This window comes from Tympanuchus pallidicinctus, unplaced genomic scaffold (assembly GCF_026119805.1).
Source record: "Tympanuchus pallidicinctus isolate F22 unplaced genomic scaffold, pur_lepc_1.0 scaffold1, whole genome shotgun sequence".
Lineage (NCBI taxonomy): Eukaryota > Metazoa > Chordata > Aves > Galliformes > Phasianidae > Tympanuchus > Tympanuchus pallidicinctus.
In genome coordinates, this window is record NW_026294618.1 from 78,589,278 (window position 1) to 78,611,888 (window position 22,611).

General features: G+C 36.9%; 1 protein-coding gene across 8 annotated transcripts in view; it reads left to right on the top strand.

Annotated features, from left to right (window-relative positions):
- The window catches only part of LTBP1 (latent transforming growth factor beta binding protein 1), a 176,232-nt gene that overhangs the window by 91,712 nt on the left and 61,909 nt on the right, over positions 1-22,611 (top strand). For all 8 annotated transcript variants that reach the window (XM_052684049.1, XM_052684031.1, XM_052684021.1 and 5 more), the window contains 4 exons: positions 2,857-2,959; positions 7,705-7,776; positions 19,824-19,946; positions 21,306-21,473. In XM_052684049.1, coding sequence (XP_052540009.1) covers positions 2,857-2,959; positions 7,705-7,776; positions 19,824-19,946; positions 21,306-21,473 — 466 coding nt within the window. The remainder of the gene's footprint in view (positions 1-2,856; positions 2,960-7,704; positions 7,777-19,823; positions 19,947-21,305; positions 21,474-22,611) is intronic.

Here is a 22,611-nt window from a genome sequence, read left to right on the forward strand (position 1 = left end):
CATAGCTCCAAAATTACATAGGCCTCATACTACAAGGAGCCCCATGTGGCAGTTGGCTTTTCCTCGCTGGCCAGTTTCTACAATGATCTGGACGCTAACCAAATTATTATCGATTCTTCAAGCTTTAATTCACCATAGAGGCAGTGGGAGCAGCACCTTTAAACATTGCCAGTTTTTACTGACAGGACTACAAACCACAGTTGCCAGATGACTCAGACTTTGGCATCCTTATTTTTGCTCATGGTTTTTTATGGAAATTTGAAAAAGTTATGACCACAGAGATCATGATTTTCAGTAGAGAGCAAATGCTATAGCACCACACCTAAACTCAAAATAGGCTTCAGTCCATCTTCCTCCTCCTTTCCTTTTTTCCTTTCTAATTTTTAACCTTTATTTTGCCTTTCATTTACTATTGCTAGATTACAGCTTTTCTATTTTAGGGGGGAGAAGAAAGTACTAGTTAATGATGGCGTGTTGGCTGTCATGTCAGTGTAGTCTTGCCTCTTCATGTGCATACTGCTGGAATGTGTCCTTGAAGCCTGTGACCTTGCGAGGAGCACAGGGTGTTACGTTATCTGCCTGGCTGCCCAAAGTCTCAGTTTCTGAGATCGTAAGGGGAGGTGCAGCATCAGCCTCAATTCCTCCCACTTCTTTTCAGAGGGAGAAGAGTTGTAAAACTGAGGCACAAAGCAGGGAGGGAGAGTTGAGTAGAAATTGCTGGAGCAGGCTCTCACGAACTGCCACAGAGTATGACTTGAGTCTAAGAGGTTCCTGGGGAGAAGCAGTACCTGCTCTTTGAAAAGAGTTTAACAGATGTAAATAAAGTAGAACAGTCTTCTGAGAGCACCCTCACTTCGCATGTAACTTGAAAAGAGCAGTGTTGTGTAAAGGCGTAGTGTGAATTCTATACTTTTTTTTTTTTTAGTTTAGTTTTTTTAATTGGAGGAGACATTATTAGTAATCCTCAGCTAGTTCCCATTTTGAGAAGAGCTGAGGTGCTGCAGCAGACTGGAGGTGTGCAGAATTCCCTCTTCTCACACCTTGCCTGCCTTTGTGCCTGACTGAGAGTTGCTTCTGAAATCAGATCAGAGTGTAACTGAAAGATCAGGAATGGTCAGTGATGTACTAATCCTGCCAGTTCTCAAGTAGCAGAGAGCAAGATAGCCCAAAAGATGTGCTCAGATAGTGCATGCCTGGGCCTACATCTGAAAAGCATAGATATGTTACTGCTTTAACATTGCCAAATACAATCCAGGATACAATTGTTTTTCCCTAGGAGCATGGGAAAATTTGGGACAAGACCATCTGCAGATGGTCGCATGAAAGCAGGCTTCTACAGAGTATCTTCTAACCTGTCCAGGTGCTCTGTTCTTTCTGCTGTGCATGTATCATCTCCAAATGTGGCTCAAGGCACAAATGGTGCTACCACTTATTATATAGATATGATGGGCAGAGGCACACAGTAACTTTGCTGAAGTTGCTCTGGTACTAAAACTCCATCTCATATAGGAGGCTTGGGCAGAGGATGCTCCTGGCTGCTCAAACATGAGTTATTTGATGTTTAAATTATGCTGCTTTCACTTTGTTGCTGAGATATTCCACAGTATTCCTAGGGAATGTGTGAGAAAGGGGCTGAGAGGATGCTTGGAATGGTACCTTGCCAGTCCTCCCCATAGGAAGAGGGAACCCACTGATATGTTAGAGCTCTGTACTGTATGGTGGCCTACTGTCCTGCTGGTATTCACACTGTGAAGCCTTATAGAGTAACTTTGTACTTCAGAAACATCAGTGACCTATGAGCATTTGCATACTAGAAGAACTTTAGGAAGCTGAGAAGAAGCTGTCAGTGCCTGTGTGTTCAGTATGCATCTCCACTACAGAATGACAGGGTTATCAGTAGAAGCGAATGCAACCACAAGGCCATGCAGCCTGTGCTGGAGGACAAGACAGCTATCTTAACTGAAAAATAAACACCGGTGGTCATTTGGTTCAGAGGTTTTTATATTTAGTCAGGAAGAAAAGTTAGATCAGGGAAGGTTCATTCACTCTAGTGCAAATTCACACTTCAACGCATTTGAATTATTTCCTGCAATGCCTATTTATATCAGTATTTGCTTTTAAAGTGCACCTGTTATGCACTTCTCTCACGCTTTGAATGCTTTGATTTTGAACCTAGTTGACAAGTGTAGATGTACTTCTTAATGTCTTTATCTCTCATAGAGAAATACATTTTAACTTTGTTTCTTAATCAGGAAAAAAAATACAGGAAGTGATTGGATTAGAAATGATTGCAAGATCAGTTTAAATATTTGCACGAAGCATTTTGAGTAATGCATCTCACTTTGACAAGAGTCATGTATTCCTTAATTCTTCATTATCTGAATAGCAGAATCTTATGTAATAATTTGGCAATTTTCAGTAACAGTCACAAACATTAAACATAAGTTGACAGAAAGTCGAGCCTTATTAACATAGGAAATAACAATATAGAAATCAGTTATACTCTTTAAAATAATACTTTTTTAAGCGAGTAATTTATTTAAAATAATGTACATGGCTTTTGAAAAAGCAGAGGAGGACAGTTCTGTGACGAAGAATAATATACTATCTATTTTCTTCTCTTTTATCTTCCTTTTGAGTTTGAAGCAGAAGAGGGTAATAATATAACCAAACCTGCTCATTCCTGTGCAGAGAGCCATTCATGGGCATTGTTTAAACTTGGCTAAGAGCTCTAGTCATCTGTTGGTGCCTCAGTTACAAGAAGCTCACCCAAGATGATTGAAAGAGAAACATGATCCTACAGGTGAGTATCATGCAACAGCACTAACCTGAATATTCTTTACCCAACTTTTCCAGTGTGGCAAAGCACTTCCTGGTCTTTCAAAGCAAGAAGACTGCTGTGGAACAGTGGGTACTTCCTGGGGTTTTAACAAATGCCAGAAGTGTCCCAAGAAGCCATGTAAGTGTTTCTTTGTTGTTATTCTCTGGACAAGTTTGTAACTTCTTTTCTCAAGTAGTAGTTGCTCTTTTTTTTTTTTTTTTTTTTTTTTTTTTCTGTGGGAGGAAAAGAAAAAGAACGTAGTAGAGAGAACACACCATGCTTTGATTAGGGGCAGGTTGCAGAAACTGGGATTCTCTTGCATGCCAGCAGTTACAGTACGCAGGCACTCAACACAGCCAACAGTGCTAGTGTGGTTGTGGTTTTTTTCTTTTTTTCTTGCTTCCTCCTCTTCCTCTTAGGCAATGATGCACTGTTGCATTTTTCTCAAGAAGGGTAATGACATTGAGTCATCTTGCCTCTTCCAGCTGGATTTATTTTTTTTTTTTAAAAAGTCTGTACAGAAATTTTAAATTATAGAGGCGCCAGTTACTGGTTGGAGTGAATGCAATGACCTCCTGAGACTGCGGATGAACTTTCAAGTTTGGAGCCAAATTTTTCTAGGCTCTAAATTATCAGTTATACATGGTTTTTCACTCTGTTTTGGAGTAACTTCCTTGACAATTTAACTGTGACAAAGACTTTCCTCACTGGTTTGTTATGATTTGACATGATGTTATAATGAGAAAGAAATTCCAGATGATAAGTGCAGCTATCCTCTTAAACTTTCATGAATTATGCGGTTATTGCACAAAACCAGCAATACTTCTGTCATTTATTATATTTATCACTCAATGAAAGAATAAAATGGTGAAGTTGCGAACGGAGTTAGATCCCTGTTAACAGGCCCAAAAGTGGTGCAAGAAGCTGCAGTCATTATCTAGGTCTCCAAGGCCACTGTTACTCCTACAGATGGCTACTTCTTATAGAAGTACTCCTTCACGTATTGTGATACATGAAGCATGTTCAGTGTTTGATGTTTTGGAAAGGTACTATTGTCTACAAGTCTAATGTAATAAGTATAACCCCAGAAGAAAATTTACTTTGACTTCCACTTCTCTGGCTTCTCCTTCCACAGAAGAGCCTGCACGACTTTATGAAACATAAAAATTTTATGTTTTGGAGTATGTTTACCTTCTGCTTTGCTTCCAAAAGAGAGCATACTTGGGGTAAATTTCTGAATGTCCCTGTTAGTAAATTGCTCACAGGGACATTCCTTTTGTATTAGTGTAACATCGCTGTGAATTGTGAAATGTGTCCTGATTTTATAGCTTTCTCAAAATGTGTAGCAATTTAATTACAGCTAAAAGTTTTGTTCATTAGAAGTATGTGGATGTGCAGAATGTATTGCCTAGTAGATTCAGATTTGCCTCTGGAAAATTGCCCATGGCAGCAGGGCTGGAACTAGATAATCTCTAAGATCCCTCCAACTCAAACCATTCTGTGATTCTAAGAACTAATATAAATTTTCGGTGCTTAGTTCCAAGGGAAGTCCATGTCTGATTCTCCACAGCTTCAGTAAAAAACAAACTTTCCCATCCTGAAATCCACTCTGGGCAGTATGCTGTTCAGGAAGCTACATAATACCAACACACTCTGTATGCTGTTAAAGCCAATAGGGAAACACTGGGGCAAACCACCTTTGAAATCTCGGTCTCCTAGATTCCTCCTAGAGGCTACAGAGAAATGACTGAACGCAACTGGGATGTACAGCCCTAAAACCTCCACCAGCCTTTATCAATGCATTGAGTAATTTTTTGTAAATACTAATGAGAGGATCATTGTCCTTTTCATATAAAACCTTAGTGGCTAACACATTTTCTCAAGATGAGGCAATTGAGAGTTCCTTCATCTGCCAGAAGAGTTTCAAGTCTACATTTTATACCTATGAGGAGATGCCTTAATCCATAAAATGAAGAAACATTTCTTGGAACAGGAATGGGAATTCAGTCTCTTTCCTGGTATTGTTAATTACTAATAGTGTGAGTTGTGCTTATCCCTGCCTTCTGACTCAATGAATTTGGAATTGTTTTTTTGTTGTAATTGTGATTTCAAGAGGAAGCTGTAATTTCAAGAGGAAACAGGGTATGTTATTACTTAGAATAACCCTGTTCTTGTGGTAAAGGTATTCCTGGAAAGTAAGGGTTTGAAATTAAGTGGGATGTGCTTCTCATCTTTATAGGTAGGAGCTCTCACTGTACATTATCTTTCTGCCCTTCTTAGAGAGGAGGAAATGTGTGTATACTGTTTTCCACAGATTAAAATACAGTGTCATCTCCAATTACATTATATCATGAGTATGGCTGGGGAGTTGATTGCTTTAAGAACATTCACTGACTGAACTGATCAGGAAGCTTTGATCGAAGTATCTGCAATTTATCATTATATATTTTATTTATAAATTATTTAAGCACGATGCTGTTCAATCATGCAATATCTTTTGAAAATCTGCATGGGTGTAAATGGTGAATTTTCAGATTTCTAAGAACTTAAGCAATCAAATTTGGAGTGTTGCAGGAGTTTAAGTGATCTTGCAGCATCTCAGGGTTTTATAGATGTCCAATTTGAACTTAGGCACACAACTAGAACTTTAAAATCTGGATCCGGGCCCAAGTATCCTGTATGTATCCTTTAAATATCCACTGCTCAGTCAGGGACCAGTCCTGTTGCAAAGATGAGTGCCTTGGCCTGAGACAATTCCTGCGTCTCTAAGTCTGTAGATTATTCAGCGTTACATTAAAATAAAGGAAGAATTTTTGGAGATCTCTGTTTCTGTGAACTTCTACAGAAGAAGACCTTTAAAACAAACTTCATTTCTGTGTTACATGGGAAATATTATGATTGCTCAGGCTTCTTGGTTACAGTTAGTAATTACAAACAGGTTATCTGAGTGAGTAAAGTGTAAGTAATGTAGGACTCCATCCAGTTACCACATGGATGACTAGCCATCACTTCACAAGCTTCATACACTACTATGACCTGTTTATGTTGCTGCTCTTAGAACAAGGAAGAAGAAGGCTGCCAATAAGCTACTGTTTCCTGTTCAGTGTGGGAGCAGGATGAGTAGGGATGGAGAGATTGAAGTCTCTGACCTCACTCCACCATTAAACTTTCTAGAGCAGCTGAGTCACCATGGAAGGGAAAATGCATTGTGGCACTGGAAAAGACCTGGCACAGATTATGGGCTGCTCTCCATGTGCAACTGGAAGAGCTCTGCTTGTACTATGTTAGATCTACAGGGTACTACGGATTATGTCCACAATAACTAGGTGTTTTGGTTTTAATATTAACTGAATGAGCTCTATAATGGGAAGCACGGATAAATTAGGACATAATCAGTGAGAAAATGAATCTAACTCTGACAGCATTAATGGTTAGTGTTTCACTGATGTTTTTAGACCTCACTGTACCCCTCACGATTTTAGTGTTTAACTACTTCATAGCTTCAAGCCATTTTGAAAGTGTCACCGAATCACAGAAACATCAAGGTTGGAAAAGGCCTACAAAATCATCTAGTCCAATCATCCAGTCCAACTATCACCAATAGTTCTCACTTAGCCATGTCCCTCATCACATCAAAAATGTCGTTATGTTCTAATTAAGCAATTATTTGAAATAATCACAGCAATTTAAAATTACCTTACTCCAAAAACTGTGTCTCAAGATCATCACTTAAATTCTTCCAGAGCATATGAAAAACTTTAAAACAAGTTTAAAAATGTATTTTTTGTAATGTTTCCCCTTGTAATGAATTGATTTCCAGTTCTGAACTAAACTGTAGGGATAAATGTGCAGTTATGTGCAGTTCAGGCATCACATGTGAAATAATGCCAAGTGAAATCGCTATCTCACTTTGTTCTAATTTGACAGTTTGTGTACACTAAGGATGTAGTGTAATGCTTCTTTTTTTTTTTTTTTTTTTTTTTTTTTGGCCAGCTTAACTTTTAAATTCTGACCAAATGTTGAATGTATCCTGTTGTAGCATTCAAATTATGAAAAACTATTGACTCTTTACTGAAATCACTTTTGTGATCACGATGCCAAACATTAGATCTGTGTGTTTGCTGAAGTACTGGGTTTTGTCAAGAGCTTAGCTTATAACAAGCAGAGAAGTTACTGGTCTCATTTTTATTATGCTAGAACAATTGAAGAATCAATAAGCAGTTTTCTGTAGTCTCAAAGGCAACCTTAAGTGGAGGAAAGAAACAATAAACAGAAAAAACCTATTTAACAGAACACTTTCTATTTTGTCAAAATTGGACTTTGTATTTTGCGGTGCTGTTACACTCTTGGCAGTTTCCACTGATCAGCCAATAAGTCACATAGATTTCTAAAACTCAGAAAAATTTTTAGGTAAATCAGAGACGTGTCCCCTTTTACTTTTTGTCTTGCTTCAGACGTTTAGTTGCTTCTGTTTCGTGTGCATTTCAAAGAATTTAAATTCACTGTGGTGAAACAAACGGTGCACTATAATTTGTTTCACATCACGCATATGTATTTTTGCTTTCCAAAGCTATTTTCACTTTTAAAAGCATTGACTTTCCAGGGTAAATCTTCAACCTTATTTTTTCTCAACATGATATTTGTTGCAGGTTTGTAGAACTAATTATTTGAATTTTTGAGTTCAGTGAGGATGATTTCAAAGATGTCATCTTTTTAACTGAGAGCAAATTTGAGTGGATAATGGAAATTGTTCGCAGTAAATATGCAAAATAAAAATATACCTGTATTTGAATTTCTGCATAAAGTTAGAGTTATATAATAACTTAGTTATCAGATTCTCTAAATAAGCCTACAGCTCATCTGATGTAAATTTTTTTGTTCAGCTTACCATGGATACAGTCCTATGACAGAATGCCCACAAGGCTACAAGAGGATCAATGCTACGTTTTGTCAAGGTACGACAGTGTCCACTGCTGACTGTGTTTATTTTAAGCACTGTTTTTTTGTGTGATAGATTCAATGATATTTATGACTTAGATGATTGAATCTGGTCTATTTATTTGTATTTGGGAAAAAATGTTGGGATTGATCTATCCATGTGTGTATATATATACACACACATTTAACTCTTTCCAATTACTGACAACATTATAGAGTGTTCTTTGCTCCAGAATAAAAAAAAGGTTTTAGAACTTCTGTGCATATTTTCATTTTCTTTGGTGTATGAAAAGACTTCATAAGGATTTGTTTGCTTTGTTTTTCAGTTTTCATTAGAAATGCATATTCTTGCAATTGTTTTGCTAAACCGTGAGCTTTTAGACTTGCTCAGTTAAGTCAGATGGAATTCGCAACAGAGAATATTTCCTATAACCATCATGCTATCGAACATATAGAGAATGATTATTTTGGACTTCAGAGGTGAGATGCAGATGGTATTGTAGCCAGATAATGTCACTGGCAAGTGAATATAAAAAACCAAACTATTGAGTGAGTGTATAGGAAAATGCTTAATTTCTTGTGCTCTGAGAGCATGTCCTGTGGTGTTGCTCTCAAGAGAGAGATGGAAAGGAAGGGAAACATGAGATCTGGTGTGGCTGATGCTGACCTGTGACCCAATTTATTAGTCGCTGTTGCCACTGCAACCATGAAAAGTCACACAGCAAGTAGCTGTGGAGGTGGAAAGATAAAATGAAGGAGTAACTGGTGTTAAAGGATACATGCAGGCACTTCGGAGGTAAAGTTAATTTAACTGAAAGCTCTCTTAGCATGTGGATGAAGAAGTGGTATGTCAGCCTGCTAAAAATGAATTATTTTTAGAAAACAAACCAATATGGTTTGTGTATCACTAAACACATAATTATTTGTTGCTGCTTTCATTGCATAGAGAGAGGTGAGCTGCTATCTGAAAATTGCTCTGTCAGGCTTTTTAGCCTACCTGCTGCTCAGCTCCCTACCTAGTGGTTTACCAGTGTGCAGAATAGGGGCACTTGGAGGATTGTGAGAGAAAATTGGGTTGGATCAAAATACTGAGAAACTAAACAGAGGAGAGCTGCAAATTGCATCTCAAGAGCTTCTTCCCTGATCTGCAGAGAGATTATAACGTTCTTCTAGTTAACAAAAGGGTTGGGGAGATTTTGGTGGCATCATACTGAGGATGACTGCAAAGTGAAACAGTGGAGGTGAATATAAGGCATCCAAGGACCACCTTTTCTTATGTCAAATGAACAGGTGCTGAATATATTTCAGCCATTTCAAAACTGTCTCAGTCTGTATATTAGCTATGCATTTTTTTGGAATATGTAGAAGAGAGGCTATGAAGTGTCTGAAAGGTAACATTGTGCACCTGTACCATCATACATTCCTCTGAACATGGTCCAGGCGAGACAGGAACTTAGGATATCTTCAGTAGTTGAGCCCAAACCTGACAGCATACACATGGCATTCCTAGACAGCAGCAACCCAGCAGACATTTAAAGTAGAATAGGGCATTCAGTTCTTTTTAAGATTCTCCTACCTAGTTGTTGACAAACATTACTAGATGGAAACCAAGATCCCAAATCGGGGCTACAGACAGAAAATGGTCTGATTCCTGTTAAAGTTGCCAGTAGTAGTTTGCCAGGAAGAAAAATGTTTCCAGGAAGTTGTTTCCCAGAGCAGCGACAGGATGACAGAGAAGGAGAACATATGTTTCTGGGTAGGAAGGAATTCAGTCTTGCCATGGTAATGTGTGGCAATACAGCAGTACCTGAGAGGCTAGGCATTGTTCTACTGGATTTTGCTAGTTTTATCCTGACAAATTTTTGTACTAAATAACTAATATTGCAAGAAATGTTAGGCTTTAAAGAGTTTGTTTTATTTCTGCTATCATTATCCTGGAAGAAAGAGAGCCATAGACTCTGAATATAATTGTAGTCGATGCATGGAAACTTAACATGTAACATGCACGGAAATTTAACAGTTTAACCAGAGAGTGGGAGTCAGATAATCCCACTAGGAAGGAGACTGATGATTAACTAAGGATGGGAACAATTTCTTAACTTTCTGGAAAGGGCAGAGGTGGTGACTGCTACAACTTTCTCACTTTGCAGTATTGAGACTTGGGTGGCTTCTCAGTAATTTACTCACCAACATACTCCGAAAATGCGGTACAAATAAGGAAGGACTAGAGAGAAGGAATGCCCATGAAGCAAAGACAGGATTAATAGATTACCATTTTTCTCTCAGAGGGTCAGGATTTTGACCTTTGAGCAGTCATCAGGAAAACTAGCTTCATCTGTGAAAGAGCTGCTTGCAGGGTATATTTCAGTCCTGAAATGGCCATTAACGTGTGCTTCTCAATGGCAAAAATGTCCCCTTTGTGTTTATCTGAAGCAGGCACACTTTTCTAAAAGAGAACGGGGCTAACGAAGAAATAGCTCTCTGTCTCAAGAACTTGAGCAAAGCAGCAGGAGTAACTGTGAAGAGAAAAATGTTGAAGCTGCTGGCGAGGGAGTGTTCATTTTTTTGTAATAACCGTTATAATTAAATTGGAAAGGAGCGGCACAGCATGTTCGTATGCAAGTATACATTTTAATTAGATTATTCTTTGCTGAAAGGGTGTGCATGCTGTGCCCATGCTCAGAAAGGGCCAGCACTGCAGACCAAATAATAATGGGGATATATTTCTGAATCTTTGCCTGCAGCTTAAAGAGAGTGCTGTTTTCACCTAGATGTCATCCAACTTTCACTGCCTTTGAAAACTCCAGCCTAAAAGCCTAATTAACCGTTTGTTCTACATTGGTTTTGCAGTCAAAAGCCTCCTTAGTTTACAAAGCCTGTGTGGTATAAGCGTGATTAATAACAAGATCCTGAATTTTTTTCCTTTCAAGTGAGTGAGCTAAAGTAATGAATCATTCTTCTCTCTTATGTGTATGTAGGACAACAAAGAGCCATCTGTGGGTATGTTAATTTGAACAGTTCAGTATAATTGCAATCAAGAAAGCTTTTTTCCCCTCAGTAATTATCTTTTCAATTGAATGATTTATTACATGTACACGCCTAGACGCCCTTAGGCTGTCACTGAAGACGATGCAGAGTTTATCAGAGCTGAAAGTTCTTTGTCAAAATACATATATGGTCCTATTTTCTTGTTCCCTGTTTAGAATTATACTTAGTGTTTCCTTCTGCTAATGGTTTTCTTGGAAAACTGAAACAGGATGAAAAAAACAGCTGGTAAAAACAATTTGGATTACTTTTTCAGGAAACGAACGTGTGCCAATAGAGCACTTTTAAAAGTCTTATCTGGAGGACTGGAAAAATACCTGAATATTTGTTGTTTCTCAGTGAAAAGAAAGTTGAACTTTAAAGAAAAGTCCTCATTTGCTTAACATTCCATGTAAATCACACAAAGGAACTAGTATTTATATGTTATTGGATCAAATTCTGCAATGATATGCACTGGGGACTTGAAGCTTTTTTCCCTTGATTTCATCATGATTTAAAATAAGTTTTGAAGGTGTATTCTGCCCTTCTGCATGTGTCTGTAAAATACAGTAATTTTCTCTCTTTTTCACATATATAGATTTTCTTGCTTAAAGGAGACTAGCATCAAAAAATGCTAATTATTGTTGCTTAGTTACTAAGTTAACAAACTTCTTTCAAATAAGTTATTTTATTATGTTAGTATCGTGAAATAAATATATCTCCAGAAACTGGGCTGGGTTATTATTTGGACTTTGATTATGTGTTTGAAACGTCTGGCTCTGCAAATTTGTGTTCCAGTAAATTCCACACAGAAGCACAAAATGATTTGGATTGATTTCTCCTGCTGTTGTTCTGTTAGCACACAGAAATCAGCAGGTCATTTCCTAGAATAAGAAACTGTTATTTTCCCTGTAATTTTTAAACAATATTTTGCAAAAGTTTCATTGCCAACCAAACCTTGTTGTTTGTTTCTTTTGCCTCATCTTGTTCTCTCTAATCAGATTATTATTGAAACAATGATAATAGAACGTTATATATTTCTTGAAATATATATATAATATATATGTAAATATATATATTTCTTCTGAATGTTATATATTTCTTGAAATTGAAGATTTTGTAGTGGTTTGCAATGCAAGTTACAGCTGAAACAGTGTTTTCTGAGATGTCAGTAGGTATAGTTGCAACTCAGGATTGTAAAGGGAATAAAAGATTATGCCTTCATATTGCTCCTATTTGAAGACCGTTCAGTCAAGTGCCACTCCCAAGGAAGTTTAAAGTACATTGAAATTGAGTAGAACTTCCCTTAAGTTATTATTCCAGCCTTAATTTATAGCTTCAGATACTGTACATATTAAAGACGTTACTGTATGAAAATCTTACTAAATATTATATTACATATTACACATATATATAATATGTAACAATATTGCATATTACTAAATAATGTTCAGTGGCTAATTGCTAAGTCATTGCTAATTCAGTCACCCAATACTTTGACAAATTCTAATCAGTATATAATTGAAAACTATATGGTTTGCTTTACTTTAATGCAGCAAAGTGTCTTAAGAATCTGGGGTTCTTTTTGAAAGATAGGTTGTTTGCTTTGCATCAAATGCAGATAAGGGTTTTCCATTCAGTTTTATTACTTAGTTATTTAAACAAAGGCTAGTCTGCATACCTCCAAGAGGTTTTGAAGAAATTAGAGATCTGATTTCATAGCTAAGTGTAGAGGTCCCCCTTCAGAAATTTACTTTTCCATAGTGGTTAGGCCTGGAATCAGATGTGGGCTGCAGATGTTATGACTGCTTGTGTCCTCTGGCACCCAACGCTTGTGACAGAGGATATGAGAAAGCCTACAATGCTTGTTGACTCCTTCCTAGCCACAAGTTTGTCTGAATATTTCAGTGCAGCTATCAGGTCTGTGGTGGCCTGAATGGGCTTTCTGTTTCTACAAGTTCTCTTTCTTGGTCCAGTATTTATAAGAACATCCTGGATATCAAGTTGTCCTAGCTGGAGCTGTGGCATATTTAGTTTTTATGTCCTGTCATCTGTGCAACCACTTGACTCTCAGGCAAGGAAAAAAAAATCTGACTCAGGATCATTTGAAAAAGGTCTTCTAAAATCTATGATCGGCTGTCTTACCTTTGGACAGCTGCATGCCAATTCACTAGCTTTGCATCTTGATTTTTTTTTTTAATTTGCAAAAATAGCTTTTTTCTCAAGTTGTGTTTCTTTGATATTTCAGTCCACCTTTATTCTGAATTCTATAATAAAAGAAACATTGAATCTTAAGTTAAATGTTTACGCAAAGCTAATTGTTTATTTAGTACTAGCCGAAGGAACTAGATTCTTCTTTGTTATTTTTAAACCACAATGCAGAATTTTCTTACCTAAAGAGCTCAGTGAAACAAACAGGGCAAGTCAGCATTAGGGAAAGGGGGAATTTATTTCATAGTCAAAAAAAGTCTTAAAAGTTGTGCGGATAGAAATTATGTTCTTCTGTTTATGCACTTTGTGCATAGTGTGACTTTGAAAACCTGAACTTAACATTGTCTTTTGAGGTGGATTTGTTGAGGTTGTTACCGAAGTCACATACCAAATACGTAAAGTAGAAAAAGCATTGTACAAAATCTGTTTCATAAGGGAGATCAATTAATACTGAATGACTTCATAGTCATTGTCAGCCTTTTTTCTCAAGTTCTTATGTGTCTTAATTCAATATATTGTAGAGGTTTTTTAAATCCAATTTTCATAGCTGCTACTGTCACTCAGTTATCAGTGCTCCTGTAAAGGTTGACTGCATTCTTCACATGAATGGCAGCAATGATTTCTTTCAAAAAACGCTGAAAAAAAAACCAGAAACAAACAACAACAACAAAAGAACAACAACAACAAAAATTCACAACAGACTATCTCAGTTTATATTTGCTTATATTTTCAAAATTTGTGTAGTAACCTCTGGTTGTTTCTTGAACTTGCAGACTGTATTTCTTGTCCAAAAATATTTTCTTTAAAATGAATGCTGTAGATTTAAACCACATAGTCTCACATGATCACTGCTTTGACCAGAATGCATTAATAAACATGGACATTCAGTTCTAGAATTTTGTTTTTAACGTAAATGCTTAAGTGTGGTTAAATACTTCAAGCTGTGATGATTTTGATGAGTATGAATTCAGTGCATTAAAAATGGAGATGAAAGAATGAATTTCATTTTGTAGGAAAGAATGTTTCAAATTCCATTTAGTCTGTGACCAAATATGGGCCTCTGTTGCTATCTGAAAAGGGTAGACAGTGTCTTTGCTCCTCCAAGTGAGGTACAAAGCTGAAGAGGGAGCAGACAGCTTTACACCACCTTAGTGCTTTCTGTGATTCTGCATTAGGCCAGCTGGGTCTGGGTGCTCTGAAGAGCTGCTATAATGGTTAACATAGCCAAAACTCAGTGAAGTCCTTTTGCTAAATACTCTTACATCTGGAGGCTGCCAAAGGGAAATGCTGCAGGGTTGATATTCCAACCATCAGCTTATGTATGTTGGTCTCCAGCAGAACAGCTCTCTGCTAATCGACTAATCCCTTTGCAACATTTAACTTGGCTGTAGTGGACATCAGGCTTGGTAGGCTGTGTTGAGCTGTTAATATGTCAAAGGCTATTAAGCTCTGAAGCATTTCCATTTCTGCTTGCAGAAGAATCCAAATCAAGTATTTCAATAAATGGGCAAATTACAAAGGAGGCTACTATAGCTTTGTGATGCACCATGGCTCAGTGTGCTTTACAGGAACCAAGCAAAGCATATTGTTTCAGCAGTAAGTGACAAGTCCCTGGATGTAAGTAGGCACAGGAATTTTTCTTAGGACTTGGTGTTTACACTTGGCATAGTTTGTTATCCTTGGAGAAGGAATACTCAGGCTACATCATGGTGTCATTAATCCTGGAACGAACCTGAAATGATTCACTTCCTGAATGCGATTGAGTTAGGCATGCCATTGCACGAGAAAAGATAGGAGAATGTAGATTTCCAGTAAAGAGCTGAAGTAGTGTCAAAGAACAGCTGTTGCAGCCCCAGGAGTGTTTTGACCTACTTTAGAAGCAATTGTAGCAATTAGGAATGCAAGCAGAAAAAGAGAAGGTAATACCTCCTGCAATATTTCCTCCCTTTCAGCACAGATTTTTTCCATCTGCTGGCATACAGGAAAGAGAGGGTGATTCTATTGCACTGTGACCTTTTGTACACAATATCTATACAGTAGCCAGAGGGAAATTTCCTGTTATGCCAACTGCTTTTTTAAAAGTTAAATACCTCAGAACAGAATTTGACTTTTCTAGCCTCCCATCCTTTCAGAGTACCATTTCATGTATTTTCTTCTCAATTGTCAGTATTCCCCAATGTACAGTGCATGTAAGTGAGCTGAATAAATATATCATCAAATTACATATTTGAGTAACAGAGTCTGACCTTCAGAATATAGACTGAAGTGCTGAAAAGCCACAGGACTTTTTTTTATCTTTAAGCAAGGAAGAACTTTCGGAGAAAAGTAAACAAAGTTTACTTTTTTTTTTCTTTTCTTTCTTTCTCCTGTATTATTCAGTCCTTCCCTAAATCATGGTTACTGGAAGAAAAGAATGTGTTTTATGATGTCTGCACTTAGATTAATGACATTGAATTTGCTGTTGTGATGTGCACAACATGTGATTCCAAATGTGTGTATGTGCTTATGGCTAAAAACAGGTCTGTTCTTCATCTAAATCTGTTAACTATTTGTGGAATAGGATTCTGGTGATGTGCTTTCAGAACGCCTTTGTGTTTTGGCGAATTTTTAATGTGATTCCTTTGAGTTCCCCTTTTTAGAAATCAGCAAGGACAAAAAAGCAAGTAAAGTAAACAGTATTTCATTATTTTAAATTTGATATTTTATTTATCCATTCATTTCCATCTTTTAGTTACTAATATATGCAAAAGTTTTTGAAGATGAAACTATTTTCAGATTCAGAAAAATGTTGTATGGTAATTATCATTTTTTATAACTAAGTCAATGTTAGCGTGTGCTCGTGTAAATGAATAACATTTTAAACTGTTCTCATCTTCCTCCTTTGCTTCTGATAGATTTTGTGGTGTTTTTTTGTTGTTGTTGTTGTTTGTTTGTTTTTTTTAAGTATGAAATCAACACTTGTCATGTAAACAGGCAAACATTCAGTTAAGAAGTGGCTGCTACTTTTTTCCCCCAGGAAATGCAGCAGTAACGTGATTCATTAAGGCACTGCATTTTCTAAGAGTAGGTTACCTGTCACTTAGTAGACCTATAAAAAAACTATGAAAAAAAGGTGTCAAATGCTAATTGTTGTTGAGAGAATTTTAAGCTCTTAGGAAGATTGTGAGATAGGCCAACAGCATTTCAAGTGATTGACTTGCAACATCTGGGTTGTTTAAAGACTGCGGTGCCTCTCGTGGACAGCGTGGTAGCTGACCTCACTGAATATCAAGATGTTTGCTTGGATGAGAGTATAGAAGGAGCTGGGACTTACGCTAATCAGTATGCTACTGCAGCATCATTGTCAAGTCCAGCTATGGTAAAACTTTCGTACAGTACTATGGGTAGGTAAGAGTGGGATCATCAACAATGACTCTGGGATGGCACATGGCTTCCATTGCCACTATAACAAAAGTAAAACTTTCATTTCTCGTCAAACACTCAGGGAGAGGAACCACCTAATCTAGGAGTGCAGAGTGCTAGGGACCTCTCCCATGCGTTTGGCATGCATAAAACTAAATAACAGCAAACAGTAAGGCGCAGTATAAAATGACATTGCGTCATTGATGCCAATGCAGTTTATACTCATTGAGCAGGGTCAAGTCGTTCACTTTGCCAAGCAGCAACTCCAACAAAATCAACACTTTATCAATTCCTTAATTACGCATAACAGCACCTACTGTGAGAGATTGTGGTAAAGCCATGCCAGGTGCAGTGTGGAAAAAGCTCCTCGCATTACCTTTTTTCTAGTTGTCTCTAGTTTTTACAATGGGGCAAACTAATACTCATTGTTTTTAAAATCCATATTTATATATATATGTATGTATATATATGTGTGTGTGTGTATATATATATATATATAAAAGAGATGGATTTTAAAAAATAAAATCTTTTAATTTTGAACCAGATTTTTTTTCTAGCTGCCTGAATAAGTTGATTCCAGTGCAGTTTGCACAGCTGGACTGGCTGGCAAGTGGTAAGAAACATTTTGGGTTGGTGACATTTAACAACAGCCTGAAATGAAATTGATAAGTCTAAAAGCAATTTTTCCACACATAGGTTCTAAAAACTTTTCTCATGTTTTTGGAATTTTTTTTTGTCTGTTTGTTTGTTTTTGTTTATGGTTTATTTGGGGTTTTTTTTTGAGAGAGAAAGTTTGAAATTTGTAATCAAATTCTGGCTTGTTTCTGTTTAATCCCCAGATAGGCTTGTGCAATTCAACATAGAGTGTCAGCTCTAATTCTGTGAACTCATCCAGAAAACATGACTTGGCAAAGACTATAATTAATATAATTAACTTAATTATAATTGAATTCAGCTGAGGCATCAGAGCATGCACAATGAAGGCAACATAAAAAGTTAGACAAATTTAGCAAGAGGAATGTCCATACCAGGAACTGTGGAAAGCTGTGGAGGGAATATTCATTGCTATTTACCAGTGTTTTAAGCTGAGCACATGGCAATGCTCACATTAAATACCAATAACAGAGTGTACATGAGTGGGGTCTCTGTAGTACAGACAATCCAAGACAATATTTTTAAATACTAGACATTCAAGAATATTTTCTCCAGAAAAAATTCTAATAGAGACAGTAATAGCAGCTTTGGTGAGGTTTTTTTATAGAACTGAATCATTTGGGAAGGAAGATGATTGTGTATTTATGAACAACAAGGAGATGGCTACTTCTTTGCAATTTGGACACTTTAGTAAACCATGGTATGGAACCTTCATTATTAGCAGGCAAGACTGTAAAATGTGATTTTCTCAGAGTACTGCTGATGTATTTGATACATATAAGTGCCTGCTTTTCTCAGCAGCAACATGGCATAAAGTTCTAGGCTGTTTTTTTTCTTTATTTGTTTTAAAAGCATTTTGAAGAATTTCGGGACTGATCTGAGGATGACAAGGCAGTGGCACAGCTGCCTGAAGAAGCTGTGGGTGCCCCATCTCTGGTGGGATTCAAGGACAAACTGGATGAGGACCCTGGGCAGCTGAGCTGGTGGGTGGGAACACTGCCCACAGCAGAGAGTTGGGACTGTAGATGATCTTTAAGGTCCCTTCCAACCCAAGCCTTTCTATGGTCTAAAATTCCAGTAGGTTTCCACAGCATGTAGAAAATTCAACAGTAGATTCTGAGTGTTTCAGTATTTGCTTTATATTAGCTTCTTGGCCTTTTGTAATAATATCTATATCTTCCTTGTTGAGCCTGATATGTTGAAAATGGAGAGTACAATACATGCATTCTTCCTAAGAACTTTGCAGCAGTGTCAGTATGTTTCTATTTTGGGATTTTTCAGGAATGTCTTCAGTTTGTGGACTGTTTTATTTAGCTCATTCCCCTTAATAGTCACAGAAAATACAATATTGAAACAGTGATGGTATTTCCTTTTGGAATCAGTTGGCACTCTGTAGATTCTTTCAGTCCTGTTATAAGATTTCAGGGCAAAATAATGAACCTAATTAGACTAAGCAACTGAAGAAGGTGTCTAAAAATTTTCAAGTGCATTAAAACAAGTCCAGTTGACATCTTCTGTATAAGTGAAATTCATAAACAATATACTGCTTATATGGGATACCTTCCTGCTCAGATTGGATGTGTCAAAGCATAGACTGCTCTAGTTAAAGATCTTTAGAGTATTTCAGCAGTTTTTTCTTCTCTTTTTTCCTTTACCATTCTCCTTTTTCAATAGTCTGCTCCCTCTGGGGTCAGAAGGTCATACAGTCTGGGAATTTCACTAAGTAATTCCTTTGAGGCAGAGCTGATCTTTTATAATTTGTGTTTTTTCCATTGTATTTCATCCAAAGTTACTGAATATAAATTATCAACCTTGTCAATTGTGGCTAAGTGCATAGAGGTGAAGTCAGTGTCAAGATTAGATTGGGTACAGTAGTGGAAAAGCTAAGGGATAAGATCAGCACTGAATTTGCTACTGCTATTCTGTTGTGCTGTGAATTTAAGTCATATCATAACACACTGACAGACAGGTAGTCAAACCTATGGAGTAAAATGAAGGCAGTAATGTGAAAGATTTTAAAGATGCTTTCTGTAGGTTTCCAAAAGCTAATTCCAGCACACCTGTTACATTTTACAAATTCAGTTTCTTATCATCATTGATTATCATCATTGATCGCAACATACGATATCATCAAACCTGTGAAGAGTTCATAAAAACTAAGAGGAAAGTTAATATATATTATGTACTTTACTATGTACTTTAATGGTCACTACTACCTAATTTCCAAAAGGCAGACTGAAATATCAGACTTGTGCTCAAATCTTCTCTATACAGCAGTGTAGGCAATTTTTCCTAGCTTAGTCTTGTGTAGGATTAATGTGCATAAACATTTTTAAGTAGATGTATTTCAATGTGCTTCTGCTATTCTTCTTAGAGATAAGCCAGGACAGACAAATTATGGGCTTGTGCTTGCCTTTGCTTTCCTTCAGTCCCTTCTTTTCCTTCTTTCTGAGATTTTCATTATTGGTGCAAACCTACATTGTTACTGTCTCCTGGAATAAAATGCTAGTTTGCCTGACTTGGTTACAGCTGGTATCTAGATGATTGTCTAAGAGTAAGTAAATTATAGATCCAATACCAGACATGATAGAGACCTGAATACATGAGACATTAGAGAATAATTCAGTGACACCCTGGAAGAGACAGTGTCGCAACCAGCCTGGTAACAGCAAACTTCATCAAACAAGTCTCAGCAATTGTTAATTATTGTGAACTTATGTTCCTATGGGTGCAATCCTGTTTCAGTATCTGATTATTTTGAATTTTTCCACAGATATCAATGAATGTCAGTTACAGGGAGTGTGCCCTAATGGTGAGTGTTTGAATACCATGGGCAGCTACAGATGTACCTGCAAACTGGGATTTGTGCCAGATCCTACCCTATCAAGATGCATAGGTGAGTAGTAGTGCAGATCTAAGTACTGAAATAGATGCTTAGTTGCAATTCATTATGAGAGTTCATATAACTGACTCTTACTGCTCCAAGCTGTACTTGTCTTTTTTCGTGTTCTCTTACTCAAATTGTTTAGCCATTCTGAGCACTCACGCTTCTTTTTTGTCTCTTTCCTGGAAGCCCTGGACCATCAGCCATCCAGATTCTTGTCCTGTTTTTCCTTTCTCAAAGCCTTCAAAAGACTGATTCAGCCTCCTACCCTCTTGAGTCTTTCTCACCAGTGTGTAATTCTTTTTCACATTTTTTTCCCTTTCTGTTATTTCCCCAGACTATGTCAGCTCTGTATCCTACACTCTCCTCTTCCGTCTCTGCAACTTTAGCCTGGGTAGCTTCCATTCTGGTTTTATAGAAGGCTGAAAGGCCTCTCCCTCACACACCTCTCTTTTCTTCTTTGAGAGTTTTGAAATCCCCATGTTGTAAAAGCATTGAAGCTTTTAGGGGTGGAAGACTGCTACACATAATGTTGATGTAAGCAAAACTGCATATTTTTCCAAGTCTGAGCTATAGACATTTTTGCCTTAGATTTGTGAAGTATAATAAAATCAGGTTGAAGCAAACAGACTGCAGCAGTTCAAACAGGTTAAGTACAATGAAATTTAAGTGGGAGAAAAATGTTTATTGTGTTAAGTGCTAGGGAAGATGAGTAAATGGTATTGCTCATTTCACCATTTATTGTCAATGAAACAAAACATCTTCAAATCTAAACCTCAAGGCATGACCAAAAGAATGTGGATTATATTAGGTATCTTCTTATCATTTTTATTTTACTCCATTTTTTAATTTCAAAAGGAATAGACATTTTACTTTACAATCTCAGTAACCCGATGTGGGTTTTTATGTGGGACTGAGAAGTAACTTTGAACAATTTTTAGAACTTCTGTTTTATTTAAAGTGTAAATTATATTCCTGTGTTGCCCTAGCAAAGCAGATAATCCAATGCTTCCATCAGTGTGGTACAATAGCAGATTTTAACTAGTGTTCTAGTATGCAGTGCAAAATTATATCTATGCAGTGTGCCCAGTGGAATTCTGCACAGAGCTCCTGGTTAACATTCTGGGCTTGAAGATTAAGTGCAAAATGCATGCTATGAGATCAGGCTGGATAGTAATGCAGACAACATTAGTAGCTAGAAAACAGGAACAATGAAAAATACTGTTTCTACACATGTACAAGTCATAGAATTATGGAGCATTAATAAGAAAAAAAAGCATAAATAAGATAAAGCAACATAGATTCAGCAGCCATGTAGATACATGTTGGAAACAGTGAACAGTACCATCCTCTCTTCCACTTCCATTGCAGCTGATAGTCCTATGGTTGCTGAAGAGAAAGGACCCTGCTACCGGTTTGTTAGTGCAGGAAAGCAATGCATGCATCCTCTTTCTGTGCAGCTCAGCAAGCAGCTTTGCTGTTGCAGTGTTGGAAAAGCCTGGGGCCCAAACTGTGAGAAGTGCCCCCTTCCAGGAACAGGTAAGAGACACTCTTTAAAATTAAAAAAAATTTGTTACACATGCTTTTTAAAATAAAATAATAATAATCCAAGAATTGATTTGAAAATAAATTATAAGTGTCTGTCAGTAAATTAGGACTGTTCTGTTATTACAGTTTCTCTGTGATAGTAGAATACTTATGTACTTCTTAAAGGCACAGGTGAAAGGATGATAGCGTTTGATAGTTAAAATTGCTGGTCCCTGCTTCAGAGTTCTTCCTGTTCTCTGACTTTGTCTAAAAATTAAATGACCAAAGTTGGAGTCTGGTAAAAATTGGTATACATTGTGTCTTGTCTAAGTATATGGTCAAATAAATATCCTTAAAAACATCATTGAATATCACTTATTGTGACACATATAATGTCCCTCCTGATCAGTATTTCAACACAGATATTTGTTTTGTGATTTACTCTTCATACCGAATCTGCTGCTGAAGATGTCACTGTTATATACAAATAATGCATCTTTCTGGAATACTGTAAGGATTCAGATTTTGTAAAGTAACTTATGGTTTTGGGAAATCCACGGCTAACAGAGGTGCAGTGAAAGTAACAGGTTCCTTACTTTGTTAAGCTGGGCTTATGGAATGTAATGGAAATAACCACAATTTTTGAGTATTTCAATTGATATTTAAAGCCATTATTTCCCATTATTGGGTTGCTAGTTTGCTGATTATGATTTTGAATTCCAGCTTCATTTCAGATAATATTTCTTATAACCTTTTAATGAAGCAAAATGCATTTTCATCAAGTGACTAGCAATGCTAATGTAAATGCTTTATAAGAATATTGCATGAGACTTCATGTCCAACTCCATATGTTCTGGAGCTGAGAATATATCTTTTTTTTTTTTTTTTTTTTTTACAACAGTGACTGCTTTCTTGTCATAAAAATACATCATTTAATATGATACTGATATTTTAATGGCTGTTCTTAATGTAAAGACTTGGAGAAAATCTGTGAGTAGAAAGTTTTGATGAGCTATGTGGGAAACACTTTTCCCATTTCATGGCGACTTTTGTTATTTAAAAACATGTTCCTTTCTGTAACAGGTTAAATTCATAATGATCTTTCAGAGTTTTCAATGAAAAATGTGTGAAAGTGGGGTGTTCCAGAATG